Here is a 21,693-nt window from a genome sequence, read left to right as displayed (position 1 = left end):
CCAAGCCTGGTAGACATTAATCCATAGTCTGGAACAAATATTAGCAAACTAATTTTCTTTGTCAACTGTAATTATTTGTTTCAACTGTTTGTTCTCTTTACAATCATCATGATCTCTTGGGTATTGAGGCTTGAATTTCACATGTATCTAAATGGCATGAAGTCCTTCACTTCTCATTTGTAGCTCAGCCTCAGTCAGTTTTCAGGGAATTACAATTCCTGTTTTCAGGGAATTGGTGTTCTCGAGGACGGAGATGTTTTCTTCCATAATTCAAAAAATATTTTTTCTTCACACATGACTAATTCATGACTTGGGTAATATTTGTTTTTGGTTTATAAGACGTTGGAATCTGCTCAGTATTTAGCAATAGAGATCCAATGTGTCATACTTCCTCCTGACCCACCACTACTTATCAATCAATATGCTTTAAGTTTTGAGTTTCCCAGTAGTGGGGAATGCTTCCTCTGTCAGACACACCATTTCAACCAGGCCATCTGGGAAACAGCACCATTTATGAGATGGCCAGTCACAGCCATGGTTACGGCCATGGCAGCCAGGAAACCAGGATAATACTTGTTGGTCAAAGATTGTAGGAACAGACATGATGGAGAGAAATAGCTCAATCTGGGGAATGAAGAGTAGGGAACAGATGTATGTTCCCAATGTGCCTGGGGCAACACCCAAGAGCAGATAGGAAGGATATAATAAAGATTCTAAAGTTTACATCTGCCAGGTTTATGTAGAGAAAGTAGAGCAAGGTGGTGGGTTGAAATAATGTTGAAACACAAAATGCAATATGGAGTAATGGTTACTCTATATGCCAGCTTCAGAATGAGGAAGACAGGTTCAAATCTTACCTCTGCCCCATAGAACTCATGTGACCCTGGGAAAGTTGATGAACCACTCTGTGCCCTGGAAAAAAATCTCCATGACCATCAGTTGCAGAATATTTCCAGATCTGTTTTGATAGAATTATCCTACCGGGGGTTCCTTATAGTGATGAAATTAATAATAATAATAATAAATAATAATAATAGTTAGCATTTATATAGTCCCTACTATGTGTCAGGTACTGTGATAAGAAGCATTTTATAGTTATTACCTCATTGGAGGTTGGTGTTTCTATTATCTCCAGTTTGTAGCTGAGGAAAATGAGGGAAATAATATGAAGCGATTTGCCCAGGGTCATCTGCTAGTAAATGTCTGAGTCCAAATTTGAACTCAGGCATTCTCGACTCAAGGTCTAGTGTTCTATTCACTATGTTGTCTAACTACCTGGCTACAGACAAACAATTTAAGTCTAGACTTAGGATTTCAGTGACATAGGGAAATCTCTCCAGGTCACTGCAAATCTCCGTTAATTTAGGATCTTAGAGAGTTGCCTGGTAATATTGAGAAATGAAATGACTCAGCTAGGGTCACATAGCTAGTATTTGTCAGAGACAGAATTTGGATACAGGACTTCATACTATCTCACCACACACACTTTTCCTAGCCTTGTAGTAATCTTTGTCCTTCTTCCTCACCTTACTAATATTATCTCATTTGATACTCAAAAACCTTAAAATAGTGTTGCTATTATTGTTAAGGAAACTGAGACCAACAGTGGGTAAGTGCCCAAGATCACACAGCTAGAAAGTGTCTTAAGTTGGATTTGAACTCAGGTTTTCTAGATTTCAAGCCGAATTCTATCGTGTAAGCCACCTAATGGCTTATTTCTATGATTCACAACCAGCAGCTAAGTGGCACAGTGGATAGAGTACTATGACTGTACCTGAGCTCAAATCCAACCTTTGACATTTTCTAGCTGTGTGAACATGGGAAAGTCACTTAACCCTGATATCCTCAGTTTCTTTATCTGTAAAATAAGCTGGAGAAGGAAATGAGAAACCACTTCACTATCTTTGCCAAGAAAACCTCCCAAACGGGGTTACAAAGAGTTGGATACAACTGAAAAAATGACTAAACAACAGTTACAGACAACCACTGATAGACCCATACATTGACAATGGGTTAGATGCAAGAGTAGTCCTAGCTTGGGGTTAGTGTCAGTCCTCATTTCTTTTTCTTTTCTCTTATTCCACAGACTCCGACTTTCTACAATTCATGAGCCTAGCAGCACACTGGTAGTATTGGAGTGGGAACATTCAGAGCCACCAATAGGGGTACAGATTGTAGATTACCTTATCCGCCAGGAGAAGGTCACTGATAGGATGGACCATTCCAAAGTGGAGACTGGTGAGTGACCCTTCCCCTAGCTCTGGAGTGATGGAACAATGCCTTTTTCCCTACTGCTGCTTCCAAAGAGGCTCTACTCCAGATCCCAAATATTCTGGGAGACACAAGAAGAAACCATTGGCTCTACCAGGGATAGTCCATCTTGCCCATTTAAGAACTGCTCAGTAGTGAACATCCAACAAAAGCTGTTTTGATTTTGCTTTTCTCTCTGTTTATAAAAGAGGTGTCCATTTCATAGCCTCTAGGCACTCTCTCAAAGCCACATTTAAATAAACAACATTACAATAAGCTGGTTGTGATGGCCCACAATTAGGAAACAATTCTCTGCTAACCACTGCCATGATTAGGGGGGCCAAGGGAAGATTCCTTTACTAATAAGCCCCCTCCAGGCAAAAGTCTGCCCAAACAGATGAATTTTGCCCCATGTTTTGTCCTAAAGCAAACTCTGCCTCTGCCTGATTTAGCTAGAGAGGAAAAATTTAAACTGGTTTGGGATTCTGCCATTGAAAGCTCCAGAGCCAATTTCTCCACACAGGGAGAGGGAGGTCAGGATCAGTGGCCCTAATGTGATCTATGAAATTTTTTTAGGATGGGTACCCTCGATGGGGCCACAGTCATCAGTCTGACTCTTTTATGGGTATATATAGCAGATGATCCAATAATCTCAAAATGGATGGAGCCATTTGTCCTCAGCCTTTTTGCCTGGCACATCATCCAGGGCAGCCCGGGTGATGGACTAACCATTTTGTAACCCCTGATATAGCAAATATGCTAGAATCACTAGGATTTTACAGCCCTGATGAGTTCTTATAAGCAATGAGGGTTGACTATGTCTCCTCTTCCTCACCCATGCTAAGGACCTGAGGGAGCTTATGTATGATGTTAAAGAGCCATATGAACTCCCAGCATGCTCTATGTTTTGGAAGTCCAGGGGTATTTCCCCAGTTTCACTGTCCATGGATTATAGAAGACTTGAAGGAGAGCATATCTTATACTAGATCTTCATAAAAGTTATTTTCTTCTCCATTGTTTGGTCTTCTTTGATATTTCTTATACATTTTCATTTTATTTTTCTTCAATGCAGAAACAGTGTTGAGTTTTGTAGATGATATCATCTCTGGAGCCAAGTCACCTTGTGCCATGCCATCTCAGGTGCCTGATAAGCAGTTCAACACCATCTCTCTGATTATTCGTTGCCTGGAACCTGACACCACCTACATGTAAGTAACATTTCAACTAACTGGAGGTAAACAGTCCACATGGAAAGAATACTGGATTTGGAATCCAGGACCTGGGGTTCAAGCCTCAGCTTTGACATTTCATATAGCTTTGGCCTTGAGTAATTTAATTTCTCTGCACCTCAGTTTCCTCAAATACAAATGAAAAGGTTAGACAAGGTGACTCCTAAGTTCTTGCTCCTATTACTGGTAAGTCCTATATTCCTTCCAAAGAGCTCTTGCTATCTACTTTTCTCCCATCAAGTCTACTGAGAGAGATATCAAATCTTCTAAGTGTTGTCAGTTTATCTTCAGTAGGACAGTGAACCTCCCAATTGTGAACTATTCTCCATAACACCCCAACAATCTGAAGACAGTTTTAAACTCCTCACTGAGTGTGAATGCTTGGGATCATGCAAATAGTACTGGTCTAAGTCAGAACACATGGGAGGGAATCCTGGCTCTTGGATACTCTAGTTATATAACATTTACATTACCTGAGCCCCAGTTTCCTTATCTGTAAAATGACTTCAATACTATTTGAACTACTTACCTCATTGGTAGAGTTATGTCAAAAGTGTTTTCTGAATCTTAAGATTCTAGATAAATGTGAACTATTATGTTTATTGCAAAGCATGAAAAAGAGGGTAGCCCATGAAAGAATCTGAGGCATGAGGGAAAAGTTGTTGGGTTCAGGCACAATGCCCAGAGATGTAGTTCTGAGACTTCATGTACCCACCAAGTATGAAAATCACTTAACAGTTTACAGATCAGCTCATAAGAATAGCATCACAGTAACCAGAAGAAGTCATTTCCATTTCAACAACCAAAAATTTCAAAGATGTGCAATGAAAAGGGGTGGGGGTGGGAAAGAAGAGTTGTAACCTGCAAGCTAGGATCTAGGCATCCTTAAAGATTCAGAGAAGGAGAAATGGTACAACTATGTATAGATCCAAAAGGGAAAAAAACAAGTTACATGGCATTCTAGGAATGACATGCAAACTATATATGACAATATACCAACAAAAAACCAATTCATCCTTTAAGGATGTCCAAATGGAATCATGCTCTGTGTGACTCTGAGGGTAACTAGTGGTGTCATTTTTACTTAACCAGGATATATTTACAATTGGAAGTATTATAAAATTCAATACCATTCATTAGAAGGGATGTCAAGAATTAAAAAGAAATTTGGTTTTACTTTGTTTTATTTTTGTTTCTCTTTTGGTTTTGTTCATGTTGTATCTGTAGTATCTAAAACAGCATGGACCTTACATTAGTTCAGGATTCATGGTGTTGTCTTAGTAGTAGTAGTGGTGGTGGTGGTGGTGGTGGTGGTGGTGGTAGTATTAGTAGTAGTAGCAATAACTAACATTTATATCTTGCTTTAAAGTAATTTAAAAAGTCAGCAAGTCAACTCAATTTACATAACAATCCTACAAGATAATTGTAGTATTGACCTCATTATACAGATGATGAGATAGAGATGAAGTGAGTTGTCCAGGGTTACGGTGTCTGAGGCAGGATTGAAACTTGGGTCTTCCCCACTACAAGTCCTGTATTCCATCCACAGTGCCATCTAGCTGGCTAATAATATGGTAATGATATAGCAAAGTCATGAGAGAACTAGATGAAGGAACCATCATCCCTTCTGTCTTCTTTTTTTTTTTAAATTTAAGCATTTATTAATATTAATTTTTAACATGGTTACATGATTCATGCTCCTCCTTTCCCCTTCGCCCCCCGCACTCTCCCCACCCATGGTGGACGCACATTTCCACTGGTTTTGTCATGTGTCCTTGATCAAGACCTATTTCCATATTGTTGTTAGTTGCATTGGTGTGGTAGTTTGGAGTCTACATCCCTAATCATGTCCACCCGACCCATGCGTTCAAGCAGTTGCTTTTCTTATATGTTTCCTCTCCTGAAGTTCTTCCTCTGAATGTGGGTAGCGTCTTTACCATAAATCCCTCAGAATTGTCCTGGGTCATTGCATTGTTGCTGGTACAGAGGTCCATTACATTCGATTTTACCATAGTATATCAGTCTCTGTGTACAATGTTCTTCTGGCTCTGCTCCTTTCGCTCTGCATCAGTTTTTGGAGGTCTCTCCAGTTCGCCTGGAACTTCTCCAGTTTATTATTCCTTTTAGCACAATAGTATTCCATCACCCGCATATACTACAGTTTGTCCAGCCCCTGCTGTCTTCTTTGATGCTGGAATTTACAAGGATACCTGTGGGTGATCCCAGAGAAGATGGACTTACTCATTAGTATGTTTATTCAATAACAAAAAGCAGGGGTTATTTATCCATCTTTGTAACTTCATAAAAGACTAATAGTAAGCAATCAGATACTGTGCTAAGAACCTGGAACGGAGTAGGTTTTTAATAAATGTTTATTCATGGATTGACTAATGCTGATAGAATCAGAGAGCTGGAAGGTGCATTCAAACACTAAACAACTGATAAATAAATTAAATCATAGGGTCACCTCCTGAGGAAGCTAGAATCAGAACCCAAGCATCCTGACTCCTTTTGTAGTATTCTTTGCACAAAACCATGTTGCCCATCTGCAAGTACCCAAGGATTCCATTCTTAACAGCCGGATTACTTAACCCAGAAGAATCGTCATGGGAAAATGAGATTAGACTGGTTCAGTTTGTCCCTGATGGCAGGTTTGGAAGTTGCCAGGAGACAAATTTAGGCCCTCTATCAGGAAAAAATTTCCTAGAAATTAGAGCTGTCCATAACTGCAAAGGACTATCATGAGAGGTAGTGAGTGAGTTTTCCCTCATTTAAGGTTTTACATAAAAAGATAAGTTACTCCTGCTAGGTATTTTTGAATTGGAGACTATGAACTTTAAAATATAGATATAGATATAGATGTATTTGATATTTGCATTTCAATATAATTGGCTTCATTTGCAATCCTAAACATTTTGTTTTATGCATGCAAAACCAGTGTTCTGAGAAGGGGTCCAGAGGCTTCACCAGCCTGCCAAAAGGGGTCCATGACACAAAAATGGTTAAGCATTTCTTTAGGAAATTGTTCCAAGCTAGATTAAACCAGATGGCCACTGAGGTCCTTTCCAACTCCAGGATTCTAGGACTTTCCGAATTCAGAGAATAGGAGGAATGAGTCAGATAGAAGAGATTAGCTCAAACTGCCAAGCCTGCAGGGAGAAGATCCATGAAAAGGAGAGGCAAGGGCAGCTAATTCATGAAAATAAGCAGGGGACTACTCCATGCTCATCAGGTTCCAGCCCGTTAAGCCTCGAAGAGGCCTCAGAGTCAGATCCAACTCTGTGTTTGCTCACATGCTCACGCGCCCCCAATAAGTGTAGTTATTAGCATGCCAACTGAGGTCTGAATAAACACAGCCTGGGAGACCATGTTGTAATAAGCACAGACCTTTAAAGGCTATGAATGTGATTATCCATTAGCTCACTAGACAAGGTGCATGATTTCTCTTTGGTTCAGAAGAGCATAGAGAGTTCTCTTGCTGCCTAATAAATGTTAAATAATAATAATATTAACAATGATGATGATGATGATGATATAAGGTCAGCACATTTATGTACTGTCTGGACACAGAATTGCCACTTTAAAAATGTGTTATGCCCTACCCGATCTTTATAGCAGGACTAATGTCCCAGAATTTCAGCTCATTAAGAATCTCTAAGTGTCTTGTCCTGTTGAGGAAAATAGGGGTAACTTCATTATCAGCACTGACCCATTACCCAAGCTTATAGGATGCTCTTTTTCATTTAGAAATGGAGAGAAACTGAAAACCTACACCTTGTTACCACCTTTCCATATCTGGTGGTGTAAAAATTATTTAGCAACTCATTTATGATATTTTGCAAGGCTATTAATGATACAGAAAAATATATTTATATACATACAGATGTGTAGTACATATTTACGTATATACATATTATAACCCTTTGCAGGCTGTCTTTAGCCTTTCTGCACACTTAGGTTCCATTGGTTTCCATTCTGCATTCCAAATCTTACTTATTCAAGTCAGTGTTCTATCTCCCAGCCCTTTGTCTTTCCACAAGCTGTCCCTTATATTTGGAATGCTCTCTCTTCTTCTCTTCCATTTAGAATCCCTATCTCCCTTCAAAGATGCATCTCCTCCCTACTGAAATAACTTTGGATTGATAATATGTACATGTACAAATATTTACATATGTGTATTTTGTATTTCAACATGCATGTATATATAATACAGATAGCAAATTTGTATCTATATATCCATTTTTCTGTCAGTCTATCTATCTGTCTGTCTATCTAGTTATCGATCACATTGACTTGTATGTTTACTTGTTTATATCTTCCCAAAACAATGGAAATATAAATTCATTGAGAGCAGAGATGGTTCTCACTTTTGCCTTTCTATCTCAAGCTCCTAGCTTATAATTGTCCAATTGAATCAAATTAAGTTGATAGTAGAGGCTCTGATATGAGCACCAGACTCTGAAAGACTCACAGAGAAAGGGCTTCTAAGAGTTTTTAAGGGGCAGTAAAATTGGTAAGAGGATGAATATCCATTAAAGTTCCTGAAGCCTTCACAAAATTGGTAAGAAAAGATGAAAGATAATTGCATGGATTCTTCCCCTTTCTTGCACCTCTCTAGCACTTGCTCTCCATTTGGATTTGTTGTTGGTAAATTGGATCATTCATTCATTCATTCCTTCTATAAACATTTATTTAGAATCTGCTATATACCAGGCACTGTGCTAAATGTTGTGGATTGAAAGACAAAATAGATCAAAGAATCATCAATTTTGAGAGTTGGAAGGGACTCTAGTATCCATCCAGTTCAATTATTTACTAAAGGTCACCTCATCTTAACATAATCAACATGTGGTCGTTCAGCCTCCACTTAAAGATCTCCCAGAAAGGGCAACCTCCAACCTCCTGATTCAGCTCACTTCACTTTCAAACAGTTCTAACTGGTAGGAATTTCCATTTTTTGTTTGGTTGTTTCATTGATTGGTTGGTTTTTGTTTGGGCCAACAAGTCAAAATCTGCACCCATTCAACTTTTATCAGTACTCCTGGTTTTGTCTCCCATAATCAAATATATCAAACCTAACCCATCCTCCACATAGATCTTCAAATACTTGAACACAGTTAGCATGACTCCCATTGTCTTCTTTTCTCAAGAATTAACATAGCCAATGGATCCTCTAGTGGCATCGACTCAAAGTCCTTCTGGTTGCCCTCCTATGAATATTCTTCAGGTTTTCAGTGTCCTTCTTAAATCATGGCTCCCAGAACTGATAAAGAGACTTAATTAAGATCAGGGCTGATAAGAGCATGGGGCAGAATACAGGGAATATCCCTCCATTAGTCCTGGAAAATACTCCTTCAAAAGCAGTCCAAGATTTCATTAGTTTTTCTTCCCCCCCCTCATTTTTTTTGACTGCCACATCTTCCTTAATTCTTACTGAACTTGTAGTTCAATAAGAGTCCATGATAGTGCCCCCATTGCAGCCACTATGTATCCAGATTCCTTTACCACTTGGTTTTGTAATTGCTAAAATTATTTTTATACTCAAGTGCAAGACTTTATGTCTATTGATTAGACTCAATCCAATGCTCTAAATTGACAAGATCTTTTTGGATCAAGACTTTGTCATCCACTATTTTGCCTATCTCTTCCAGCTTTAAAGATCTTACCTTCTATAGGCAGCTGGGTAGTGAGATGGTACAGTGGATAGAATAATGGTTCTGTGTTCCAAAAGACCTGAGTTTGACCTTAAATATTAGGTGTGTGATCTGGGCAAGTCATGTAACCTCTCATGCAGTTTCTTCATCTGTAAAATGGGGATAATAATAGTATTTACGTCTCAGAATTGTCACCAGTATCATATGAGATAATAATTGCAAAATGCTTAGCAAAATGCCTGGCAGATGATAAGCATTAAAGAAGTTTAGCTGCTGTTATAAAATAATAATAACAATTATTAATGAGTTAACATCCCTAGATGCTAAAAGTGGTTGCTTGCAGGGTCGACGTGAACCAATAGCACCCAAAAGGGGCCACTAGGAATGGAGGATACATTGATTATTTTTGAGCTATCTACCTTTACCAAGATATTGGAGGAAATCAAAAGATATGTTTGCAAAGTGCTTACCTTAGAGCAGGGGTCAGCAACCTTTTTGGCCGTGAGAGCCATAAACGCCACATTTTTTAAAATGTAATTTCATGAGAGCCGTACAGTGCTCACAGTGTGCTCTCTTGTAACAGCTCCTGAAAAAAAATTGACTTTATGGCTCCTGCAGAAAGAGCTATATCTGGCCCTCAAAAGAGCCAGATATGGCTCAAGAGCCATACGTTGCTGACCCCTGACTTAGAGCAACATCCAAACTGACTTGAGAAAACAGAAGCAGCTATTCATAGATAACCATGTAAAATTTGACAAAGCATTTTCTCAACAACCTTTTGAGGTAGGTCATAGGAGCATTGATTTGGAGATGAATGGGACTTTAGTCATTGAGACCCATTTTACAGATTTTACAGATAATTAAAAAAAACTTGAGGTTCAACAATTAAGTGATTTTTCCAAGGTCAATTAACTAATTAGTATGAGAAGTGGGACTGAACCCTTTCAGGCTCCAAGATCTACACAGAATCAACTCTTCCACACAAATACATTCAGTTTCTGCACCTGATGTTAACATGCTTTGTGACTTTGAGAAATTCGCTCAACCTCTCTGAGATTTAGTATGGTGGAGGACATCCTTTTGAAAAAGCCTTTAATCATGAGCAGACTTAATGAGAAAGGGGTTAGTGTCAACCAGAGGCAAACTACATGATAATTTTTTTCTTCTCCAGTTTTGCTAACTTATTAGCTGCAAGATTTTGGGAAACACATTTAATACCTCTGAGCTTCAGTTTTCTAATCAGTAAGATGAGAATAATAATACTTTCAATCCTTACCTCATAAGGCTATTACAAATATCAAATGAAGTAGTATAAAGGAGAGAACTGAAACATACAAAGCATTGTACCAATATCACATGGTTTGGGATTATTTTATTCTTAATAAGATACCCCCACAGCCTCCTGACAAATTAACAAGCTTCCAAATGAAGCCATCTAGGATGGCAAAGGGAACATGTTATCATAAGAAAATAGCAATCCAATATTGGAATATTCTGTCTTGGGAAATGGCAAGTTCTCCATTTCTAGAAGGCTTAAAACAAAGACTAGATAACCACTTCAGTAAATTGTAGAGGAGATTCCTATGTAGCAGTGGGTGTTGAATGAAGATGGTCTTTGAGTAGCTTTCCAACTCTATGATTCTACATAAGATTGACTACCTACCAAATGGTAGACAAAAGACAATAAATATGGAAGAATTTGGATTACTATTCCATATCAGAATGGATATGGTTCATTTAAATAACAACATTTCTTGCTTGTTTTGCATCATAATGGTGCAAGTATACCTCAAACTCCTGGGTCTCAAAGCTGTCTCTCTTGGGCAAGGTACAGCCTCAGAACTAACTCTGCATTCTAGAGCATTCTTTTTCTCATTGGCTTTCTCAAAGATATTGTACTAATGATATTGATGTCTTCTCACACTCCCTGTCAGGTTTACCCTGTGGGGAGTGGACAATACAGGACGACGTTCCAGACCAAGTGATGTAATAGTGAAGACCCCCTGCCCAGTGGTAGATGATGTGAAAGCCCAAGGTAAGATATCCAAGGCTTGATTAAAAAAAGTTTTGTGATAGAGATTCCTTCCTTTTACTAAAAGAAGAGGACCAAAGAGGCCCAGTCCTTACATATTGGAAGGAATGACCTCTTTATCTCCACTTCTTTGTTTAATCACCACTTTCTTCATAAAAGTTTTTCTCAATGTCCTCACTTTCTAGTGTTTTCCCTCCAAAATAAATTACTTGTATTTCTTTTTAACATATTTGGTATATATTTAAATATGTAAATATTGTCTTCCTCCAGGTAGAATGTAAGCTCTGGGAGTGAGGAGGGGAATTTTTTTTCTTCCTTTGTATTTCCAGTGCGTACTGAAATACCTAGCTCATAACAAATGTTTGTAATTGCTTGTTAATTGATCAAGTTTGGATAGAAAGTACTAGACTTAGTATTAAAACATTAGGATTGATTAGAATTATCTTTTCACATTGAAAAGAAAAGGTTTTGGTAACTAATTCAGAGAACAGGAATTATCTCTTCACCATGGAGTCTTTCTATCAGGATTGATGTTTTCTGAAGAAAATAATGAAATAGGCAAAGTTTGTCTTCAGGAAATCTTGTTTTCTTGAAAGCATTCTCCCAAGATCAAGCATACAGGGCCCTCCTGCTTCCCCTTTCCTGGAATATCTCACTGTGGCTTCTCAAGCAGGGTTAAACTCCCTGTGGAGCACCTCATTCTCTGAGGCTTTCCAGACTTTTATGGTATCCTGGATTAGTTAGGTTCTGATAACCTTTTCAACTCTCCAAGGGAAAAGCCCCCAAGTCAGTGAGAGAGCTGGACCCTTTCCCTTTAATGAATGCTGCCCTCCAAGGGACCTAGAGAGTTATCTCCTGACTTATGTACTTCCCTTGTTGAGCTAATACCTCTCACCCTAAAGGAGAAAGCATTCTGTTTCTAGAGAGTCAAGTAATCCTCCCTTCGGATGATCCCCATCTTCTTGATCAGTCATTTGGCATTTTTTAGCACCCACTATGCAATAGGAATTGAGGTAAGCCCTGTACCTATACATCTTATTACCTTTTATCTCAGAGAGGAAAATCACTTGATGTCATTTAAGAGCCAATACTTTTCTTTCGGACATACAAATCCTCAATAACCAAGAGTATTAGTGGATGATAAGGTCCATGATGTCTCTTTCACATCATGACTTGGCTCCCTAACCCTCTGTGGTTCTAGCTCTTGCTTAGCCATGGAACTCCTCAATTTTACCCCCAAACTTGGCAGTCTGGGAACATTCTGCTCTTCTCTCCAGGAGACTTAGTCTAAAATCTTAGTAATTCTCAGGATCTCCTTCTCAACATGCGGGAGACTTGGTTTCAGAATTGATCAGCTTATCCAGGGATTCCTCTCCTGTTGAGGCACTGGCTTCCATCTCTATCTCCTCACATTCCAGCTAAGCCTAAGAACTCCTCACCACTCTGCTGCCTCCTCTATCTATTGACATTTCTGGGGCTTGTGCATAGTAGATGTTTACTGAATATTTTATTTCAATTCAATTAGACTGGTAATGATTAAGTTCTTATTAGATATTAGACCTAGAACTGGGAGAGAGGAAGTGGACAAAAGTATATATAAAATAAATACAAAGTGATATTAAAGGTGAGGGCTAATAGCTGGGGTTATCAGGAAAGGTCTTTTGTAGGAGAGAAACTTTGATCTGAAATTTGGACAGAGTGAGGGATTTCAAGAGGTATAGGAGAAAAGAGAGTTCCAAGCTTAGGGGACAACCTCTGACAAATCTTAGAAATGAGAGATGGAATGTCATGTAAAGGGAAAAGCAGACAGATTAATGAAGTGGGAGTACAAAGAGCATGGGGGAGAGTAATGTGAAACATTGATCAATTGTCAAATTGCATTTCTTACTCTAGGATAGGGAGAACAAGTGACAAGGAAGGAAACATGCCTAATTTTGCCACTTATTTGTTGGCATGGGTTCAGATCACAGGTTTTTGTTGTTCAGTCAATATGCCCAACTGTTCATGACTCCATTTGAAGTTTTCTTGGCAAAGATACTGGTTTGTTCTTTCCTTATCCAGCTCACTTTACAGATAAGGAAACTGAGGCAAACAGTTAAGTGACTTGCCCAGAATCACACAGCTAATCAATATCTGAGGCTAGATTTGAGCTCACATTTTCTTGAATCCAGGCCCCTGCATATTCTAGCTACCCAAATTATGGGTACCATTTCAGAATATGTGTTCTAGTTAATTAGTTGTGTGTTATGAGCATTGTACAATCACTAAGGATCTCCTCAACATTCAGGCATATTCTGAAACCTGTTGGACTAAGATGGGGAAGAGATTCTCTTTCTAAGAAGGAGATTCAAGACTAATTAGAGATTTTACTTATTAACTGCCCAGGGGCCCACGATTTTTTTGCTGTGTTTCCTGCCTCTTCTTTGATTTCTATTCATGTCTAAAAAATACATCAAATTTGTTCATACACATCCTAGATCCTTGCCTAAGGAAGTCTATCTCCTCAGACCAAATAAGATGAGAAGATAATTTGGTGCAAAGTTGATGAATCAATGTTTCCAGATCCCATTAGCTAAAGCCGGGTGACTGTAGCAATAAACAAGTTCTACTAATTGTGGACATTCTTAAAAATTAATATAATTCTAGCAAATCTATCCCAAATCCTTATGTTTTACCTGCTTATAACCTATATGGAAGTCATAAATATAATTAATTCTGGTACGACTATAAATCTATTAATTAAGAGAAATTACTATTCCAATGATTTAGAGCAGTGATTCCCAAAGTGGGTGCTACCGCCCTCTGGTGGGTGCTGCAGTGATCCAGGAGAGCAGTGTAGGCCACAAGTGCATTTATCTTTCCTATTAATTGCTATTAAATTTAAAAATACATATTTTTTCTGGAAAGGGGGCGGTAGGCCAAAAAAGTTTGGGAACCACTGATTTAGAGCATCACCTAATTATCTAGGAGGAAGGCAGGTCTTACCAGCTTAGTGATCCCCAGGCTCAATTAGCTCTGTTTGATTTAATTGATTCAGGATATATGCCACATTCAGCAGAAGACCTTTTCTGTTTCCTCCTTAAGTGCCCCTAAACACATTCCCATTACAGATTTTCCTTCCCTTCCATCTACTCTGAATCTTATATATACTTAACAAATTACCTGTAGCTCCCCTGTTAGTCTATAAGCTCCCTGAGGGCAGGAATAATTTTTTGGCTTACTTTACATCCTCAGGACTTAGAACCATGACGGATATATTTTAAATCTTAATAAACACTTACCGAGTGACTGAATTTCAAAGAAAGACAACTTTGTAAACAAACACTAGCCAGTGTTTTACTAAATCTGTTTCCCCAAAGGAAGGAAAAAGTAGGCACCAAAAATAAACATAGCATTCCCTTCCAAATCTTTCTACACTGTCTCACCCATCTACTCTAACTGGTGGCCATTGATTATTTTCTCAGTCGGACTAAGGTTATTCTTGCAAGCTCAAGAATGGCAGAATGTCTGAAAGGTAATTAGGACATGTGTCTGGCATGCCATCCATTCTTTTCTATGATCAGTCATTTCTGCACATGGGTACTCATTTGGCTTTCTCACTGACAATTATAATAAAGGTCCACTGGACTTTGGAATTTAAGTTTCTGATTCACTGGCATTAAGTTATCTATGGTCTAGTAGAGGATTGCCTAAATAGTAAGTCAGATATTTAGAATTTGTTTCATTTAAGTCTCTGGAGTAGTTAAGAACTTAGTTTTCCTCAAAGAGCTTTAATTCTCTTTCTATTAAGTGTAGAGCATAAATTAAATACAGTTAACATAATCTCCTTGTCTTTCTCCACATCTCATGAATAATTAAATAGAAAGTAGACATCTTGGAAGCTGGGGTCCTCCTTGGCAATTTTTTAATACATCCATTCACTCCCAATACTTTTATGCAAATAGTCATAAGAAATAAACCCCCTTTCTAATTTGACACTGAGCAGTAGCAGTTCAACTGACATATGAACAGACATGAAAGAGGATGAACCCCAAATTGATATTTCCCACCTAGTTTAGAGGGCAGATTGGTATTGACACTAGGATAAGAAATTAATAATGAACTATCTCTGCTCATGCTTTGGGTTAACAGAAATTCAGGGTATCCTTTTCCCCACCTAAAGTCTTACTACTCTAATCTCTCCTCTCAACTATTTGTCCTGTGACACCTCCTCCTTTTTCTGGGAACATCCCTCCTATATTCTTTGGATCATTCTTTGGACATATGACCTCTGATAACCATGGAAACAATCCTCCTTTGGGGAAGGGGGAAGAGATATAGGGAGAAATGTGGTTTTTAAAAAAGTCCCCAGCAGGGCACCCATCTTTTCTATGACATATACTTCTTCAGCCTTAATACCAAGGCATTATTCTCTTTTGGAAAGTGACCAAACATTAACCCTTGAGAAGTAACATATCTTCCAGCTGCTTAGATGGCTTAGTGAATAGAGCACTAGATATGGAATCAAAAGAACTTGAGTTCAAATCTAGCTTCAGACACTTAGTAGCTGTGTGACTCTGGTCGAGTTTCCTTATCTGTAAAATGGGGACAATAATTGTTCCTACCTCCCTTGATGATTATTGAGGATAAAATGATGTAATATTTATAAAAATACTTCACGGAATTTGAAGCACTTTATGAAATGTGTGCTACTGTTCTTATCTATTGACTGCTTATCTCCAGGAAATCAAGAATTCTGAGGATTTAAAGCTCTTGAGAATCTTCCTCAAACTGCTCTTATTTTGAATGGAACCATAGTCACTCACAAAGTCTTAGTCGATGTGAATTTTGAATACCCAAAGGCCATACCAGCTATGGCCAAAGCTGAATCTGATCATTATTTACCCTCAGGACTATACTATAACTATAAATGTTTGCTAAATGAGACGATGCTTTACAAACTTCAAGATACTTCTGCAATGTATCCATTGGCCCATTTTATCTATAATCTCTGAAAAATGGTAGAGAGGACTGAGGTTGCCTTTAAATCATATGGATTGAGTTTAATCGTGTTCTATTAGAGGAGTATTTTGACTTTAAAAATTGAGGTCCTTACAACTGTGGGTTTTCAGTGATATTTTCCCTTAGAATAGAAACCTTCTCCCTAAGACATCATTTCTAGGACCTGCATAAAATGCAGGGCCACAAAGAATCCTGAGAGGTTATTGATCTACTCAAGAAAAGCACTGTGATGTGAACAGCCATCATCAAGGTACACACAGAAGTATCAGGTTAGAGTTTAAAATGTTATCAAGTTAGAAAATTCTCTTGGATAATCCTATCTGTCAACCTGAATTCTGTATAACTGGCACTATTGTGAGATACGCCTCCTATGAACAAGTGATGCTTTTTGTTCAGTTCAACTGATTCAATGGAAAAGACACTAAAGATGACCTGTCATATGACCTGAGTTTAACACTCAACCTTAACACTTATTACTGTCTGTGTGACATTAGGGTCAAGCTCTTGGTCTTCAGTTTTCTCATCTACAAAATGAGAGAGTTGGACTAGGAGATCTCTAAAGTCCCTTTTGGCATTAAATATGTGACCCTATGAAGTCAGTTCAGCAAGTATCCATTAATCACTGACTGTTTACCAGGCATTGTGTGTGGTCCTGGCCATTTAAAGGCAGAAACAAAATATTCCCTCTTCTTAAGGAGCTTGTATTCTAGTGGTTGTCATGGCAGGGAAAGATAAGTGAATAAAAAAAATAAAGTAATAGCATAGAAGTCTGGGTAGAAAAGAAATGATGACTGAAGGATTGGTAAAGATTCCATCTCCAAGATATTTGATCTGATCTTTGAAGGAAGATGAGGCAGAAATGAGAAGAGAAATTTTTCTAGATATAGTTGATAACCTTTGTGAAGTCATAGATATGAGATGTAGAATATATCATGTATGAAGAATAAATGTCAGTAAATGTGGCTGGAATATAGGCAAGGCTATAATTTAATGTTGGAATTAAGCTGTGGAAGGCTTTAAATGCCAAAGAGAGGTTTATATTTTATTATTTTATTAATTAACTAGATAATTAATTAATTTGTTATCTATCTATCTATCTATCTATCTCAAAGTATCTATCTACCTACATTATCTATCTATCTATCTATCTATCTATCTATCTATCTATCTATCTATCTATCTATCTGTGTTTCTGTCTGTCTAATCTGTCCATCAATCCATCCATCCATCCATCCATCCATCCATCCATCCATCCATCTATCTATCTTTGTCTCTCTGTCTTGCTCTCTGTCTAGTTCTCTGTTTCTCTCAGTTTCTGTCTGTCTCTGTCTCTGTCTGTCTGTCTCTCAGTCTTTGTCTCTGTCTCTGTATCTGTCTCTCTGTCTCTGTCTCTCTCTATCTGTCTCTCTTTTTCTTATTTTGTTTTTCCAGAGATAGTAAAGCTATTTAAGAAGGGGAGCTGACATGGTCAGCACTGCTCTTTAAAAAAAACTTGATTTTCAAATCTGGCCTCAGACACTTCCCAGCTATGCAACCCTGGGCAAGTCACTTGACCCCTATTGCCCACCCTTACCACTCTTCCACCAAGGAACCAATACACAGAAGTTAATGGTTTAAAAAAAAAGAAAATTGATTTGTCGTTAAAATTATTTTTACATGTAATTAAAGGGAAAATAAAATAATATTAGATGTAAAAAAGAATAATTTGTGCCACCTCGTACAGGAGTCTTTCTTGGTCCTCTACTCCAACCCCAGTTGCTAGTGTCTTCCTCTCCCAAGTTACCTTCCATCTACTCTGGATGTATCATATATATATATATATGTAATGTGTATGTAAACAAGATATATATATATATATATATATATATATCTTGTTTACATACACATTTTATATGAAGTACATGATTTTCTCTAGTTAGAATAAATTCTCCTTAAGGACAGCAACTGTTTTACTTTTTTTTTTTTTTATAAACCCTTGTACTTCGGTGTATTGTCTCATAGGTGGAAGATTGGTAAGGGTGGGCAATGGGGGTCAAGTGACTTGCCCAGGGTCACACAGCTGGGAAGTGGCTGAGGCCGGGTTTGAACCTAGGACCTCCTGTCTCTAGGCCTGACTCTCACTCCACTGAAACTGTTTTACTTTTGTTATTGTTCCTTCGCCCTTTGGACGTTGCCTGACAAAGTTATGTTGCCTGGAGGATGTTAGTTGACTGAATAACAGTTGTTGGGAGGATATTAGAGAATGGAGATACTAGAGGTAGGAGTTCACTGCAACAGTCCAGGCTAGAGGTGACAGGAGGCTGACCTAGGATCCTGGCCAAGGGGGCAGATTCAAGAAACGTATAAGAGTAGAAATGACAAGGTTGGCAACTGACTGAATACTGGATGGAGGGAGGAATGAAGAGTTGAGAATGTGAGATGAAAATTCAGATGAACAGAGGGATGACAGGGCTTTCCAGGAGGAAAAGGAAGTTCGGAATAGGGGTGGGCTTGAAGTGAAAGGTAATGTGGATTTGGTGGCCAGTTAGGGTGCATCTGTTGTTCATCTTGTAAGTGATGCCTTTTTTCCCTGCCCATGGGTTAAAACAAAATCAAATCGGCATAAAAAAAAAAAAAGCTGGGACCTGGCATTACTGGATTTTTTTAAATTGAAAGGCAACTGCTGTGTAAGAGGAAAAAGCTCATTGGATAGAGTGCTTGACCTGGAGTCTGGAAGACTTAAATCACCACATTGGTACTCTGTGTATCTCACATGCATATAGATGTGGCATAAATTCTTTCCAGGAAAGGCCCATCTTTTATTTTTGTGTCAAATACCTAGCATAGTAAGACCTTTCACTTAATAGTTTAGGAACTTAATAAGTATCAATTAGATTGAATTAAACTAATGAGTTTAAATCAAATGATTTTTTGTATTTATATGTATTTATATATGCATGTATGATTGCATGTATACATGTGTATATGTACATATATTAAATACATATATAATTATGTTCTTTCCTTCTTCTCAGAAATAGCAGACAAGATCTACAACCTCTTCAATGGCTATACCAGTGGGAAGGAACAACAGACTGCATATAACACCCTCCTGGATCTCGGCTCTCCCAGCCTCCACCGAGTCCTCTATCATTATAACCAGCATTACGAAAGTTTTGGCGAGTTCACTTGGAGATGTGAGGATGAATTAGGCCCCAGGTAATCAGCAATTTGTATTGTCTGCTTTAAATCTCAGTCCCTTTCAAGTGTAATGACCCCACCAAGCTGTATAGATAATCTAGTCATGAATTTTGACCGTGAACTTTCCTGAGTGAGCTTAGTTGCTCAGAAAAGTTAATCCTAGGCTTTTACACTGGGCTGTCAACCTCAGTTCTGTTCAAACCTGATTTGATTAGTCTAGGCCAATACACACTCTCTAAGCTCCCCAAATACCTGTTCCCTGAGCCTGGAGGATGTTTCTTTAACTATGCCTCTGGTTGAGCCCTAGAAGATGCTTTAGATGGTGGCATTTCAAATAAGCAGCTGAGCCAAAATATTTATTTCCTGGAAAGGATTTGGGAATATTGAAACAGAAGATGCATCAGATAGCCCTTCTTGATGCCCTAAGGAAAATAAGGGCTTCAGAGAGTCTGAAAATCTATTTCATGCATAATACAGGTAGACAGAGTACAAATATATTCTTTATGAATTTGTTATAAGCATCAGCCTAAATATAAAATGTGTAAACCAATTAACTGATTGCTTGTGGACATCCACCTTAGTTTACCTGACCGTAGCCCCATCCTAGAGATGATGTGAAAATTACTGAAACATTCTATAACGTTTTAATTAACTTCCACAAACTAAGATATCTACATCGATTGGAATACAACTCTATTGCTTGTGATGGACCCAACAAAATCTTCCCAACTGAAGTCGAAGATTCTTTGCACTTAGGTTTCCATTGCATAATGCCTTTTAGTCAGTTCTTTAGGCTAATGATGGCACTGGCTAATATAATTTAAGAAGTATAATATAAATGCATGTATTTACATGTTTATATACATATATTTGCTGAAATGCGCTTAAACTGATACAAAATATGCATGAATATAAAATTAACATAAAATTGATATTCGTGTGTTTATATATGCATTTGTGTGCATGTTATGTGCACGTGTTTATGTGTATTCATATAATATATGTGTAGGCACAATATATAAGTACATACATATATACATCCATTGTTACATTATATATCTGTCTTTATAACACATGGTCACTTAAGTAATATGGTGGATAGAGATGGAGTCAGGAAGACCTGAGTTTAAAGGTGGCTTAACACATTTCCTAACTGTGAGACCCTGGGCAAATCCCTTACCCCTGTTTGCCTCAATTTCCTCATCTATAAAATGAGCTGGAGAAAGAAAAGGTAAATCATTCCAGTATCTTTGCTAAGAAAACCCCAGATGGAGTCCCAAAGAGTTAGACATAACTGAAATAAATGAATAACAAGTATCAACAATAAACCTACATGTAAACAGAAACTATATCTATGTATATGTATATATGTATATATATATATATATATAATAGGTTATAAAGATATACAAGGTCATCAAGGATAATCAGAAAATAATCTTTATTATTAAAAAATATTCAGGAAAGGGAACCTTAAATTGTTGGAAAATCCCAGATTCTTACTTCTCAGAATAACAATGATTCATTCTGCTATTGGCTTTAGCCAGTATTGAAATGAGAGAGTATCTTGACATAAATATATATATTTTCCCCTTAAGAATGAACACTGTTTACTTCTCTCTTCTCCCTAAGTTGCATCCCTTATGTCACCATTTTGTTGCTCAGGGAAAGCGGATCTCCGTAACTACATAGGTTTTTCAAATTAACTTTGAAGTGAGAATATTCACAAAGGAAAAGAGAAAAAACTGGTAATGATAACCTTTGAGAAGAAAAGTATGTATCAATAAACCCAAATGATTTGGTAGATACTGAAATCACAAAATAACTAAAGGAGTCTTTTTGAGAGGCCTCTTCAGAATAGCCCTTACTTCTGTAAATAGATTCTTTAGGTACAAAAGAAAAATTCTGCTGCTAAAACCAGTAGATTACATTGTAATTCAATACCACTTGATTCCCAAAAATCTTCCACACACATAATTTTATTTATCCTCAGGATACCTCTTAAAGCAAGGAAGGAAAATATGTTACTAATATCATTTTCTAGGTGAAAAAACTGAGGCTCCAATAGTTCGGGTGATTTTCCCCCCTAAGATTGCACAACTAATAAAGAATAGAGTTCTCATTCAAATCCAAGTCTTTTGATTTCTCAGTCAAAGTTCTTTGTACTCCACAAGGCTCATAGACACATTAGACTGTTTCCAGAATTCTTCTTCACTCTCTTGTAGCTACAGAAACTATAAGCTTTCTCTATCTAGTAATTTCATCATCCATCATGACCCAGAGGGACAAGGGTCTATGATGTTGTTTTTTTCCCTAGTTTCTCATTTTTTGTAGGAAGAAAGAAGGT

General features: G+C 37.8%; 1 protein-coding gene across 1 annotated transcript in view; it reads left to right on the top strand.

Annotated features, from left to right (window-relative positions):
- ASTN1 (astrotactin 1) overlaps window positions 1–19,368 on the top strand; it is a 466,613-nt gene extending 447,245 nt beyond the window's left edge. Inside the window, exons 18-21 of the mRNA XM_044674890.1 lie at window positions 2,087–2,238; window positions 3,323–3,458; window positions 11,068–11,168; window positions 19,181–19,368. Of these exons, the coding sequence (XP_044530825.1) occupies window positions 2,087–2,238; window positions 3,323–3,458; window positions 11,068–11,168; window positions 19,181–19,368 (577 nt within the window). The remainder of the gene's footprint in view (window positions 1–2,086; window positions 2,239–3,322; window positions 3,459–11,067; window positions 11,169–19,180) is intronic.
- Window positions 19,369–21,693: the final 2,325 nt, after the last annotated feature.

This window comes from Gracilinanus agilis, chromosome 4, assembly GCF_016433145.1.
Source record: "Gracilinanus agilis isolate LMUSP501 chromosome 4, AgileGrace, whole genome shotgun sequence".
NCBI classification, from domain to species: domain Eukaryota; kingdom Metazoa; phylum Chordata; class Mammalia; order Didelphimorphia; family Didelphidae; genus Gracilinanus; species Gracilinanus agilis.
This window is presented reverse-complemented; position numbering and strand designations above follow the sequence as displayed.